The sequence below is a fragment of the Columba livia genome, chromosome 2 (assembly GCF_036013475.1).
Source record: "Columba livia isolate bColLiv1 breed racing homer chromosome 2, bColLiv1.pat.W.v2, whole genome shotgun sequence".
In the NCBI taxonomy this organism is placed as follows: Eukaryota; Metazoa; Chordata; class Aves; order Columbiformes; family Columbidae; genus Columba; species Columba livia.
The window spans coordinates 53,594,033-53,607,461 of record NC_088603.1 but is presented as its reverse complement, the minus strand read 5'-3'; the positions used below and the strand labels follow the sequence as shown (position 1 = coordinate 53,607,461).

General features: G+C 47.4%; 1 protein-coding gene and 1 long non-coding RNA gene across 8 annotated transcripts in view; one reads left to right on the top strand and one right to left on the bottom strand.

Annotated features, from left to right (window-relative positions):
• Nucleotides 1-219: 219 nt before the first annotated feature.
• LOC110359127 (uncharacterized) lies at nt 220-7,344 on the top strand. Its single transcript, XR_002414071.2, has 2 exons — nt 220-2,129; nt 2,413-7,344. It is a non-coding gene; the product is annotated as an uncharacterized LOC110359127 (long non-coding RNA).
• GLI3 (GLI family zinc finger 3) overlaps nt 5,633-13,429 on the bottom strand; it is a 215,504-nt gene continuing 207,707 nt past the window's right edge. For all 7 annotated transcript variants that reach the window (XM_065051983.1, XM_065051984.1, XM_065051985.1 and 4 more), the window contains one exon: nt 5,633-12,335. In XM_065051983.1, coding sequence (XP_064908055.1) covers nt 10,045-12,335 — 2,291 coding nt within the window. In that variant the 3' untranslated portion in view covers nt 5,633-10,044. The remainder of the gene's footprint in view (nt 12,336-13,429) is intronic.

The window sequence follows — 13,429 nt, the reverse complement described above, 5'->3', positions numbered from 1 at the left end:
GGCCATATGCAAAAAGGAAAAGGGATGATATCCTCGTGATCTCCCACTTTTATATGAAGTATTCACGTGAATGGGATGTTATACACAGTTGGTCAGTTCCTTGGTCACCTGTTTCTTGTTGCCCCTCTCCCGAGAGGTGCATCCATGCTTACCAGTAACTTCGCATTCCATTGCTATGTCAAAACATGCATCTGATTCTCCAGGAAAATGCAGCTAATGTGAAGATGCAAAGACCCCGGTCTTTGTGACCCCGGGTCACAGATCCCGGTGAAATTGTTCATCTCACATCTCAAAAGAGACCCTGGCTTCAGCATCAGCAAAGGGATTGCTGGGGGGAGGACGATTCCCTATCACATTTTGCTGACTGATGCTCCAGCTCTCTCTTTCTCTGCTGACGGTCCAGATAAATAAACCTGAGCTGGGCACTTTCCGGCTGCCATGCCAAGCAGAGCCCAGGTGAAGAGCCAATTGAAACCCAAGCTGTTTCAGGGCATGAAGTTAAGTAAGAAGTGCTATACTGGTTCAAGACTGCTCTCCACAGAGCTAAGAAGGGCATTGCTGCCTCCCTAATTGTGTGGCCAGCCTTTGCACAGCTTCAAGCATTTTCTGTGACTGGGAGAAAACAGCATCAGTCTCCATGGGACCAGCCAGGGAGAGGAAAAAATAGTATGCAATATTTTTGGTTTTTCCCCAATGCCACAGCCCAGCCTTGAGAAGAGGAGGAAAGGGCAAGGAAAGGCATCCAAGGCTGGGAAAGGACTAGACGTGGGGCAGGTGGAGGAGCTGTGCCACCGGGCTTGCTTGTGCTGTGCCAGCCTGCAGCAAGGCACCATGGTGGACATGGGTTGGGGACAACACACTGCGGACTTCAGAGTAACACAAATTCCTCGACTTCAGCAATAAAAGAAACAAGTGTGGCATGGCGTGTCCCTAGGGATAGTGCCCAAAGGACAGCACTTGCTGGCTGGGTCAGCAGCGGGAGCTTGCCTGTGTCAAGGGTGATGCAAAGAGGAGACAGCAGCCCTGGGGGACTGGACACGCTGCTTCTCCCTGTGTGGCTGCAAAGGAGAGCTTGACATGTATTGTTTCTGGAAGGGAACAACCTCAATTCCCACAGGTGCTGTGGCACACTTTGCAACCTACTGCGGACCTGCAGACCTCCATCTTCTGCTACCCCAGCCCCTCTTGGGGCACTGGGATCTCCTTCTGCTGATGCTGTGCCACTGGGTAGTGACAAATGCGAGGGACACCCTGCAAGCGAGAAGGCTTCCAGCTCAGGCAAGCAAGAGCCTGATGTGCAGCCACATCTTTTGGGGAGCTTCTGAGGGCTACCTATTTGTCACTGAGCTCCAAAACTCTGAGGGTTCAGTGCCTGATGACTGCTTTCACACAAGGTATGAGCTGGGTTTTTTTAGCCTTCTGGTACCTGTGTAACCTTCAGGTTTAAACTCAAGCTCATCTTCTGCAGGAGGATGTTGGATGTGGATGGGGACAAGGATGTGGATGTCTCTGGCTGCCTTTTTTTTTTTTTTTTTTAACTTTTCCAAAAAAGCCATATTCTGGCAATGCCACAATGTGGGGTCCCACAGCCACAGTTGAAGGAGTTTACTGAAAGCAACGGACTGGGGCTGAAGTGGTCAGCAATGCCAGGAATGAGACATATCTGCCTTTTCCCAGCAAAAGCCTTCTAGGCAGATAAAGAATTTGGCCAGTGAAAACATTGCCATGACCCTTTGGCACTGCGGATTGTGCTGTAGGTCTTCAAAGCAAAACTGTCTCAAGGCAAGATAGGCTAATTGAATTTTTCCTATGGCTGGCTGGCTGGAGGGCTGGTTGCTCATGTCATGGAAATGGGAAGTCTTCTAGCAGCAAAGGTGCAAAGGGAATGATACTAAGGAGAGGGAAGCCACATTTTCCACGATCCTCCCCCAGGAGATGCTGCCTGGAGCCACAACCCTTTCTCTGCCCAGCCCTATAGGTGCCTCTGCTTTGAGGTTTTTCACTAAGGGTTGCTATAGGAACGTAAATACTTCTGTGCATCCAAGCCTGAGCAGCTCTCTGCTCCCACTCCCCGTTGCTAGCATGGGGCTGGCAGTGCCGGCGCTCTGAGGACAGTGGAGGATGCTCAGGTACAGAAGGAGTGGGGTCGTTTAGCTCAGCTAATTAGTGCTACTATTTCTGTGTCTGACCTTTTCTCAGTTCATATCCATCTGGGGCTCTTTTCAGTCATTATAGAGCTTTCCACCCTCTTGTTTGTTTTTTTCTGTGTTGCTTTGGGGTTTTCTTTGTTGCCATTTTTTTTTTTTCTCCTCTGTCTTCCAGATTTTTGCCACTGTTTCACATTGCTGTCCAAGTTATTTGTCTCTTCTGTCTTGCTCTGGTCGTGGGAACATTAGTAATGTTTTTCTGCAGAGCAGGGTGGCTTAGACACTGCCTCGCAGACCTGACAGCCATCCTAGCGCTGTTGGCAAAGAAGGGCTGAGGCAGCTCAGCCAGCCCCTGGGAAACGATCCTGTTTACGGTTCATCACCATCTGATCTCCCCACTGCTTCTTGCTCCTGCCTGGGCCCAAATGAGCTGCCACGGTGCCGGGCCGGGCAGGGAGATGCCGTCCAGCCCGCTCGCTCCCGCTCTCCCGCCACCGCCACCCCGCCCGCGGCTGCTGAGGGAAGCGTGACTCACATGTGCCTCCCACCCATGAGTAAGTGTTGGTCTATCACGTCTCAGCCAGCTGGGGCAGCTCGGAGGGAGGGCGGCTGCTTCCCTGGCGAGGCATGAAATCGGTCACTCCATCCCCAGGACACGGGTGAAACAGGGGCACAAGGCTGCAAGACATGGCAGCTTTGAGCAGCCTCACATGACGTGCTGGGCTGTGCCCCGCGAGTGGGGCAGGGGAGGAGGTACGTGTGGCAGCAGACATGGGGTGCAGCCGTTCCTACTAAACACCGATGTGAGTTCTTCCTTCTTCCTTAACCAAACCCACTCTTTTACCTGGGAAATGCACGGGGCCAGTCTGAAGTCGGTGATGGAAAATGGGAGAGTGGGAACATGAGGGGTGGAAACACCGAGTAGTTAAGTGCTTCTCGGGGTGGAAAGAGGTTATTAAATAGCAAGTAATTTTAGCATGAGTTATAATATTAGTTGTTTTTACTGGGAAGTGGTGCCTAGGGGCTCCCATTGCACTAATCATGTAACAAAGCCATGTTCCTAACACAAATAGCTTGTGTTTCAGCCTGGAGAGAACAAGTCGTCTCCTTCCCATTACCCCTCCTTTGAAAAAACACTATGAAGATTGCACAGTCGAGCCCACAAAAACTGGGAAAGGAAAAAAATGACATTGGGCTGTCACCCAGCCAGCCCAGTAACTCCCTCAGCACCTTGGGTCCCCACTGCCTGCTCTTCCCCTCAGCAGGCCTGGCCTCAGCATTATTGGTGATTTTTGTGTTGCCCTTGTATTTGTTGTTTGGGTGTATTAGCATCACATCACCTATTTAGGACAGGGGGGGACTGTGGGTTGGGTTGTTTCCTGCCTCACTGACTGGTTTTGTGTATGGTGCCATGTATTTCTGTTGTATTTTTCAGGCTTTAAACTGCAGTCCGCTTGGGTACATGCCCCTCTGAAGTCAGAAACCAATTTAATGAATTCAATTAATTAATTTACAGCCTTGGCACTAAAGCATAGACTAAAGGTCAACAGCATCCGCTAATTTTGGATGATAAAAACCATGACTGCCCTGCTATTTCTTGTTTTCCCGAGGACTTGGCGTTATTTTATCGCATGGAAACATGTGTCCTCCTGCCCCCAGCTGCAGCTTTGCACTCGCGGCAATTAATTGGCCTCACCCCGAGTCAGGCTGGAGGCCAGAAAAAATGCCCTGCAGCCCCAGCCCTTCCTTTTGCACAGGTGCTTTTGCAAGGTGAGCACTGCCTGGCCTTGCACCGCCTGGCAGCAGCTTCATCTGTGCCCTCAACACAGCAAACAACTGTGGTGGCAAATGGGCCAGGGTCCCTGTGGTGTCTCCTGCCCTCTCGACAATCATCCAGCTGGATGTAGAACGAGCTGGTGGAGGGGACACAACCAAATAACGAACATGCGAGGATGGTCCAAGGCGGTAATGTGATGCCACGGTGCAAGGAGCTGGCACTCCAGATGCGTGGGCTCCCTTTTTGGACCAGGTGTGCGACACTACTGATGCTTGTTTAGCATGATGCTCTGCACCCATGCACGCATGTGCGCATGTCTGTACTATGTTCGTGTTTTAGAAGTGCAAGTCCTGCATCAGCCACTAGCAGCAAGGGGCTGCTGGTGGGGCTTGGAAATGCTGTGTTAACCTCTGAGCACATACGTGCTCTCTGGTCGGCATGGATCCTGCTGCTTATGCCCCACCCCAAATCCCATAGGTCTGCTCATTTCCCCACTGCTGTGTTGTGTCCTTGTCTGAGGTTCGTCTCATCGGTGCCTCTGACCTCCTGTTGGTGGAGGAAGCCAGGCAGAAGCCACTGTCACCCCGCCGCAGTCAGCTGCTGCTGGAGCACTACCAGGCTCTGGGAAGATTTTGGGATTGCAGCACATGAGATAAGGCATCATGGACACCATCAAGCACCCTGTCCTGCTGCAGGGTCTCCTACACCCCTACCAGACCCCTCTCAGGCCTCTCCTCCTGCCTCACAGCCTTCTCAGCTGGGCAAGTTACAACTCTCCCTTCCACCCTTTGTCCCTCACAAATCTTAAGCTCTGTGCTAAATGACAAAAGTTTAATAAGGGCTGAAGGGTGAGCCCCTCTCCTTCTCCCCACCGCCCCCCAAAAAAGGTAAGTTAACATATGCAAAAACCAATGTGAATTTACTTGCCTTGGCCTCAGAACTGGCTCAACAATTTTGACTGAGGAGGGATTAAGACAGATGCTGGGCACTGACAGCTCCAACAGGCAGTCTGGGTGCTGCTGAGATACAAGCAATTGAAACAAAGGCTCTTGAAGTGAGAACAGCTCAGTCACCTTAAAACTAAGTGGCGCTACAACTTCTACACTGTTTGCTCCAACTAACTTGCTGTCATCCACATGACCATTACACTCAACAGCAACATTCACTACGTCCAAACTCCCAGCTTGAAGAACACTGCATCTAGTTCTTCTGCAGACCATGCAGTAATGTCTAGTGGACACCTACAGACTAACCCAGCCAGAGGAGCTTCTATCCCCCTTTCCTGAGCTTCTTTGTGGCTGGCTGAGCCTTTGCAAGAGCCGCTCACTCAGGCAGGTATGAAAACACAGCCCCCATGTACCAGCCCAGAGTTTTGGGCAGCTTGGCTTTGACCTCTGAAAACACTGCACTTGCGGCAGGGGTGACCAGGTCAGTCTTGCCCCCTTTCAATCATTTCTATCTGTGTGACACTGCAGTTTCACGTATTTCTCCACCCGGCACCCCTCAGACATTTTTCTTTAGAGAGAAGGTAAAATGCTTTCCCATCGGTTTTCAAAATGTGAATGAAGTGAAGCAACAGGCAGAAAGAGAAAAGTGAGTGACCATGAGTGGAAGCAATACAGGCGTTGATTGCAACCAGGCTCTCCAGCCGAATGAGAAAATAGCCCCCTCCCCCATGGAGATGTTTTCCAAGCTGGAAACTAAGAACTTAAGTACAAAGGCTTTTGTGTTTTTATTGACATTGTAAGAAACATTTTTTTTTCTTTGTTACAAAAGAGCTAAGTGGTCCTGTAAGCAGAAGTACAGTTTATATGTACACAATGCTACAGACCCTTCAGATCAACCTAAGGCTCGAGAAACATCAGATCATAACTGCAGGTTTATCAAATGAAGACCAATAAGGCCCATTATAGCCAAACACTATTCCTACCATACGTAAATGTATTTACACATTTTCTTTTTTTTTTTTTTTAAAAAAAGGATTACAAGCTTTATAAAAAACTAAAAAAAAACCTAAAAAAAAAAAAAAGGAACACATATTTATCTTACACATCTGCAGGACTGACAACAGTAACTGTTCCATAGGAGACATTCCACCAATCCAAGGACAATAACACGTGAATATCAGAGGTTTACAAGACATTTTGGACACTATTAACAGTGATATGTGCTATTAGCTGAATGGCGAGTACAGCCTCATCGGGAAAATTTGGCAACACATCTTGGTCCCTCTCTTTTACAGGATCAACAGAAAATAAGGCACATACATCGTGAGAATATACACACTGCTGTGCAGAAGGACGAGCCGTTGCGCAACAGACATGGGCCATTTCATCAAGGGCTTGGGGTGGGAAGCAATGACTGGGAGCCAGCGAGCCAGCCAGCATCTTAATGCATGTGGCATTTGGGACCATTCTCCAAGGAGAGAGTAACAGCCTCTGCCCCATGAATGCCGGGGGCCATCATACTCACCAGCAGAGCCCCTTTGGAAGCCCACTGACTTCTCTGCAAATACACCTTTCCTCGGCCATGGATGGACTCTCACTGGCAGCTCCCACCTTGTGGAAAGTAAAACTGCCTGGAGAAATGCGCACCCTTCACGTAGGCTGAGCGAAGCAGACGCGCCCAAGGCCAACAGTAACAAAGCTGGAAGACCCACCCCCGCGTCATTAGAAGAAAAGGTGATTTAGACTCAGTCTGTGATTCTTTTAAAATAGGGAATTCACTATATTTTCTGCATTTTTTAATACTCTAGGGTGTGTGGTGGGTTTCCAACTGCTATGGCAATGCCGACTGATGCACCAGATATACAATAGCAAGTTTGGGCTCTGTAACTGGAAGAGCAGGAGTAGAGAGGTCCCAGGAAACAGGTGGACAACGTTGGTGGGACTTTCCCCAGACTGCCACACATTGAGAAGGAGATGGACAAGTGAAGGCTGGTGTCCAGCCTAACAGTGCATTACTCAGAGAGCCAAGATAGCTTGGCTACGATGTATTGCTACCCTCACAGGTAGCAAAACAGGCTCTTTAGCACTAACCAGAAAAGCACGAGAATATACTGAAAGCTGAAAACTGACACATGAACAAAAATGGCCCATACCTTTAATGGTGAAAATTATAAACTATTTATGCATACTCCCCAGCAACATGGTGGAGTCTCTGGTTCTTCAACATTGCCAAATCAAAATGGGACGCCTTTCTGGAGTATGTGGTTTGGGCCAAGATGTTGTTGGCCCAAGACAGGGGTAAATGAGTGACAAAGGTTTGTCAAATTCAGGAAGGCAAATTAGCTACTCAAACAGTCCCTTTTAGCCTTGAGCAATATGAATGGCTCTTTCCAAGTGCTGATGGATCACATCTGTTAATAGCTTCCCAGCTTCAGTTGGACCAGCAAATACAATTATGAACTGGAAAATTGAGTTTAAAAAATAGTTTGGTGTTGTTTTTTTTAATTTTTTTTTTTAATGTATTGGCTCTATAACAATAAAAGGCTTCTCTCCCAAGCCACCTACTCCCAAGCTGGTCATAAGCCTCCCTGTTGAAATTGTTTATAAACATGTAATTTATGGCTTAATAAACAGCCAGTGATTGGTTACCGAGACCCATCTGAAACACATCCAGCACAGCCTTTCCTCCTGCATACGCTGCTGTTTCTCCACAGGGGTTTGAGCTGCATCAGAGCGCTGCAATGTACAGCGTGGCCACCGAAACATCCCTCCTCCGGTGGGGAGCTGGGCAGGGGCAACGATGAGAGCGCAACGGGGAGCAGCTTCACCACATTGCAACAGCGAACCGACCACTTGGTGTGGTGAGCTGTGCGCTGTTCCCCGTGCAGCACAGGGACCGCGATAACTGGTCATGAGCAAGGAGGTCAGGAAGGGAACCAGCAGGGCAAAGAGCAGGAGAGGGGAACATGTGTGCATGAGACAGAGGAAGGAAGAAATGCTTGCTAAAGATATGGAGCTGGATGATGGTAAAAGCTGTAGGATATTTACATTTGTCTTGACTTCTGACATTCCAGCTCAGTGCACATCACTCAGTATGTGCTGTGATAAGCTGAAATACAGCCCCAGCACCAAATTCCTATGATGTTTTCCTACTGATTTACAGCTTCTTCCTCTGATTCTGACAGCTGTTAATAGGTCAATGTTATCCAACAGCTTCACTGAGATTGTATTCCTACACATTCCTCAAATGTCATGCCCTGAATCAGCTGGTATTTCACTCAAAATATTGAGTACTATGGCCTTCTAACCTGTAGCAATCACCTTTTGGTGTTACTCCTAATTTTGACTGGAGTAAAGTTTATCTATATTACAAAACTGACCACACGCCCCCTTCTCATTTTATGTCTACTCAACATCATCTCCTTACAGACATCAAATCCGTGACTGTAAGTGCTTGCCCCATTTACATCCCGTGGCAGCATTTTACTATCAGGATTTAACTGAGAAGTCATCAAGGGCCGGACTTGCATGCAGTTTCTAGGAGCGGGTGAATTTAAACCTTGGTCTTGTAACTGTTCTCCATCCCAGCCCGTTTACCCAGCAGCTCTGTGTGCTCAGGAGTGCAGACGTGGAGCCCAGAACAGCAAAAAACATGCCAGAAGAGCCAGCACTTATGGAGCAAATGCCCTTCACCTCTACCAGTGAGTGGCTTCATGACCACTGTGCGTTAGTTCCAACTTTTGCTGGTGTAACTGAGCCTGGGTGTTGACCCACTGGTTTGTTGTGAAATGACATGCACATTGGTGTCTCCAAGGGTTGGTCTTTTTGAGTTTTGATTAGTTATCAGACATCTTTGCCGTTACACTTGCTATTTTGCTATTTTTAATGGCAGTTTAAATCTCTTAATTTTGTAGAGCCCGGATACAATGGAAAAACATTTAAGATTACCAGATTGCTTGCGGTTGCTTTGCTTTATTTGTCTAGTCTGAGAACTGGGCCTTTTGTTTTCTACTTGTTTTACATGCCATAACCATGACGCTTTTAAAGCCATAATTGTGTATGATGTCAATGGGCATTTACCTATTTTAAAACATACAATCTATCCAGAAAGCTTTATGTGCTAAAAGGGATGCACAAGAGAGCTCACCCAGCAATGGAATTGCTACTGCGAATAAAAACCAGTGGCTCAGGACATTATAGAAGAAAAAAATCCCCAGTATGGAATATCACAATTTTGTTATTTCATTGTATGAAATACTCCATAAGACCCTGATCGTCTTTCCACAAATGTGGTAGGCAACGAAGGGATTATACACTACCCAAATCACCAAACGTGCCCATAATTTTACTATCCGGCCATTTAAAAAAGAAGGCTGAAAAACGGAATACCAAATACTACACAAGATGAGAATTAGACTAAGAATGTCTTTCTGGTCCTCTCCTTCCTCTGAACTGGATTAAATATGGCACAATGTCAGTACTGTTATGCAAGGCAGTGACAGCTATCTGTGTGTGTTTACAAAAACCTTAAACATTTGCTAGGGATCAAAGGGCTGACGGTTTTACATCTCTTATTTGCTTGAACCTCATAATTTCTTGTGCTTCCTGACAACCTACGGGTACCATGGTGGTGCCTTTCTAAACTGGTTGTCCACCTCACTGCAATATATCCAATGCATCCAGAGAGGATTTCACCACTGTATGCTCATTTCACATTGTGGCTGGTTATTTTGTGCCTATATGTTTAGGGGGGAAAGTTGCAACAGTTTTACAAGGTCTAGTTGCAAAGTCATTTCATCAGACCTTTCTTTTTTTAAAAAAAGCCCAAAACAAAACAAAAACATGCACTTCACACATTTACATTGGTTTAGATTTAAAAAAAAAAAAAAAAAAAAGAAGCATACAGACATTCAAAAAGCGAGGGGGGGAAGAGAGGGGGGAGAAAATGGATGTAGCAATACTGATTCAAAACTGAAATGGAAGACAGTTTCTCCCTAGAACACTTTAGGGTTTTCAGAGTCCTTATTCCATAAAAGGAATATACTTGAAACACATCCCATTTAGGTGAGATGAGATTGCTAAAATACATACACAACTAAAAAATACGAGTCTTTCTTTTTTTTTTTTCATCTGTTATCTCCTAAGGGTTTTTGTTTGTTTGTTTGTTTGATGTCTATTGCATAACAGCAAGAAACTTGCTTTCTTCTGCAAGTGAGGTCAACAAAGAGCTCATGTCCCCAATAGCCATGTTGGTTGTGCTTACGGGCATAGCTGGGAATGTAAGAGACGCTCGGGGAGTGGTGAGGCGTGAGGAATTGCGGGAGAGATTCTGAATGATACTTGGGCTCAGGGCTCCTGAAATCAAGCTGACATGGTCCCCATCATCTATGATAGCATCGAAATCGATCTGCACACCCTCTAGGCTGTTGCTGTCAACGCTGTCAACTGTGCTCGACACTTGGTTAGCCCCTGGGGAAAGAAGCTCGGATGAGTTTGCAGTCGCAGTCCCCTGCAGCAGGCAGTTGGCTTCCGAACCAAAGAAAGAACCTGTTTTCATAGCTTGGTGGCTAAAGCCCGTGGTTTGGTCATATAACTGACCAGAGTAATTCTGCACGTTAGAGCAGAACTGCTGTGATTGACCTTGCATCTCCATCTTAATGGTGTTTACCCTGTACATCTGGTTGCCATCACTTACGTGTCCTTGCTGCTGTGCCACGTTGTTTCTCAAGATGTTTTGCCATCTGTTGCCGCTGTAATTAGAGCACGGCTGGTAGCTTTTGGCCACCAACGAACCTGAAGGCTGGCTACCAATGGTGTGAGACACCGGTGGACAGCTCTGCGGCCCTTGATACAGGCTGCTTTGTGAGGTAGGACTAACCTGCCCTAGCATCATTTGACCAGATTGACTGACTCCCTGGTAATGAATGCTGTCTCCAACTGGTTGGTTTTGCAAATAGTCCTGTTCCATCATATTCCTGTTCTGCATCCCATTTGCCATACTAGTGGCTTGATCACTGGATGCCATGGGATGGCCAAAATTTTGCTGGTTCCCACTCACTGGTATGTTGCTGCTTCTCAGCTTCTGCCCTTGAACTGCCACACCACAGGGACGGTCCATGGCCCCAGACATCATCGCTTGCCTGCCGATGCTTTCACTGTAAGGCTTATTGGGCTGCACGCTGAAAGAATTACCGGCTCCATTGCCCAGAACCGTGTTTTGCTGTAAGCCGTAGGAACCATTGTTTTCCACCTGGTTCTGATAGCCGTTCTGTTGGGCCACGGTGCTTCTCTCCAGGTTCTGCTGCTGAACCATCATGTTGTTATACAGTCCGAAGGCCCGAGCCTGCTGCACCGCTGAGCGCTGACCGCATTTCAGTTTCAAAGGAGATAAGTCAGAACTTCCTGAGCTTACTTCATTCCACTGAATGGGCAAGTCACTCTTGTTTGCCTCAGAACCTGCCTGCTGACTGCTCGGTGGAGGGGCTTGGTCAAAATTGCTGGGGTTGTTGTTTCCTAACACTGAGCTGTGATGCATTTTGTTGCTGTCTAGGACATTGTTCAACAAGTGGTCGTACATGCCCTGGTTCTGGGAATTCAGATACTGAACCACGTCATCTGGCAGGAGATCCTCATCATTCAGACTGCCACCTGCTTCCATTGTAGCAGCCTCCAGGGCGACGTTCTCGCTGATGCTGGGAGGACAGGGGGAGCTGAAGCCGCGGAAGACGCCACCCTCAGAACGGGTATAGTTCTGAAGAACAAGGTTGCGCTTTTCCGTGGATGGAGGCAAAGCAGGAGAGTTAAAGCTATTAAGACTGTTGAAACGCTGGACTCTAGGGACAGAGAGATTGTCAGAGGCCATTCTTACTGGATCGCTGGCTCTCCTTGTCCCATTTCCTAGAGCATCATGAGACAGAAAATGCCTCCTGCTGTAACCATTTGCCCCACCGTCACTACATCTTCGAGGGGCATTCACTGGAGGCAGTGGAGATACTCCGGACTCCCTGCAGTCACCCAAGAGTGCCATCCTTGTTTTGAGGCTCATCCTCTCCATGTTAGGCAGTGGAGTTGGTGGGGGTCCACCAGTAGCTGCTGCATATTTAGCTTTCAGCCTGTATTGCTGGGCTGGGGTGAGGCTGAGAAGGCTTGGCAGGTCATCACACTGGCTCGCTTCACTGGAGCGCCGGGAGGCATCCGTCGAGATGGGGTCATAGGAGTCTGCAACACTCACGTTCTGTGGTCTTCCTTCTGCCTGGGAGGCGTCGCTGGACCTCCGGCTGGAGAAGCAAGGTGAGATTCCAGAGGACCTGCGGCTGCTCAAGTAGGCTGAACTGATTGTGCTAGTATTGCTGTCCCTCCTGTTCAGCATGTTCAACACAGTGATGTCCGTACTTGAAAGTTCATTCCTGTTTGGCAGAATAGTCATGGATCCTCCTACACTGCAGCTGCTGTTCGACTGGGTACCTGGAGGTAAAATGCACAGTTAAAGGAATGGGCATGACCCAGAAACTGGTACAGAAAACAGCCAGTGAAGAGCTGAGGGGGGCATCAAGGAAGAGCCTGCATCATCACAGCAAATCATAGCAGTGCTCTTTCTTGAAAAAAGTAGGGATAAAAACTGTGTCCTTAGGTTAAAAGCTAATTCACAGGCTCAAGGGTAACATTTCAGTGTGAATCCCAGCACAAAATTTATAGGCCATAGCCACAAACTGTCATCAGCTGGTGTAGCGCTCCAGCCTGCAGCGCAGCTATGCTGACTGACGTGCCAGAAGGACACATTCGTAAGGGAGCTTTTTATAGGCAAAATATAATTGAACAGGCATTTGCATGGAATGGCAAAATATACAAATTGGAGGCTATTCAAGGTCATTTCTAAGACTTCTTGAAATATTCTTGCAATAACTCCTAACAACTGCAAAACATCTTTGCTGGTTTCCTTGTTTTGTTTTGGTTTTAAGTAAACAGAATGCATTTCTTAATTGTACATAGTTTCTTATGATTGAATGGGTTTCAGAAAACCTGGGCTGTCACTGCTGGGTGGAGTGCAGAAACCTACATGCATGATGTAGGCAATATAGAAGCAGCAGGGATGTGCAGTTTGGCAGTGAGCAGTTCCTTGTACAGAAACAACTATGGATCTTCAGAGTTCAGTCTCGCCTTGCTCCTGTTCATGGCTCTCTGCCTTTTGTAGCAGCAGAATTTGTACATATGTTTACTTATATGTGTGAAAACAGTTTATGTAAAGGGCAGCCCAACACATCAATACAAAGGGTGCCTTCTTAAGGCCTCATCTGAAAGACTTCCATATAATAAATTGGCAGGTATTTATTTCATCTGCCTTGTCCCAAAACAAGACAGGATTGTAATGATCCTGGGTCCAACTTTTAACTGTAGGCAAAATTTAAAATGTGATGCAAGGCTTCCTTGTTGGCCCCTGTTCCATAAAACATGGGACTATCAGACTTCTCTCAGGGTGGGTAGTAGGGCTTATAACAGGGGGATAAACAGAAAGGGTTCAATTTACAAACCATTGTCACAGCTGCTGATATTCATAAGCT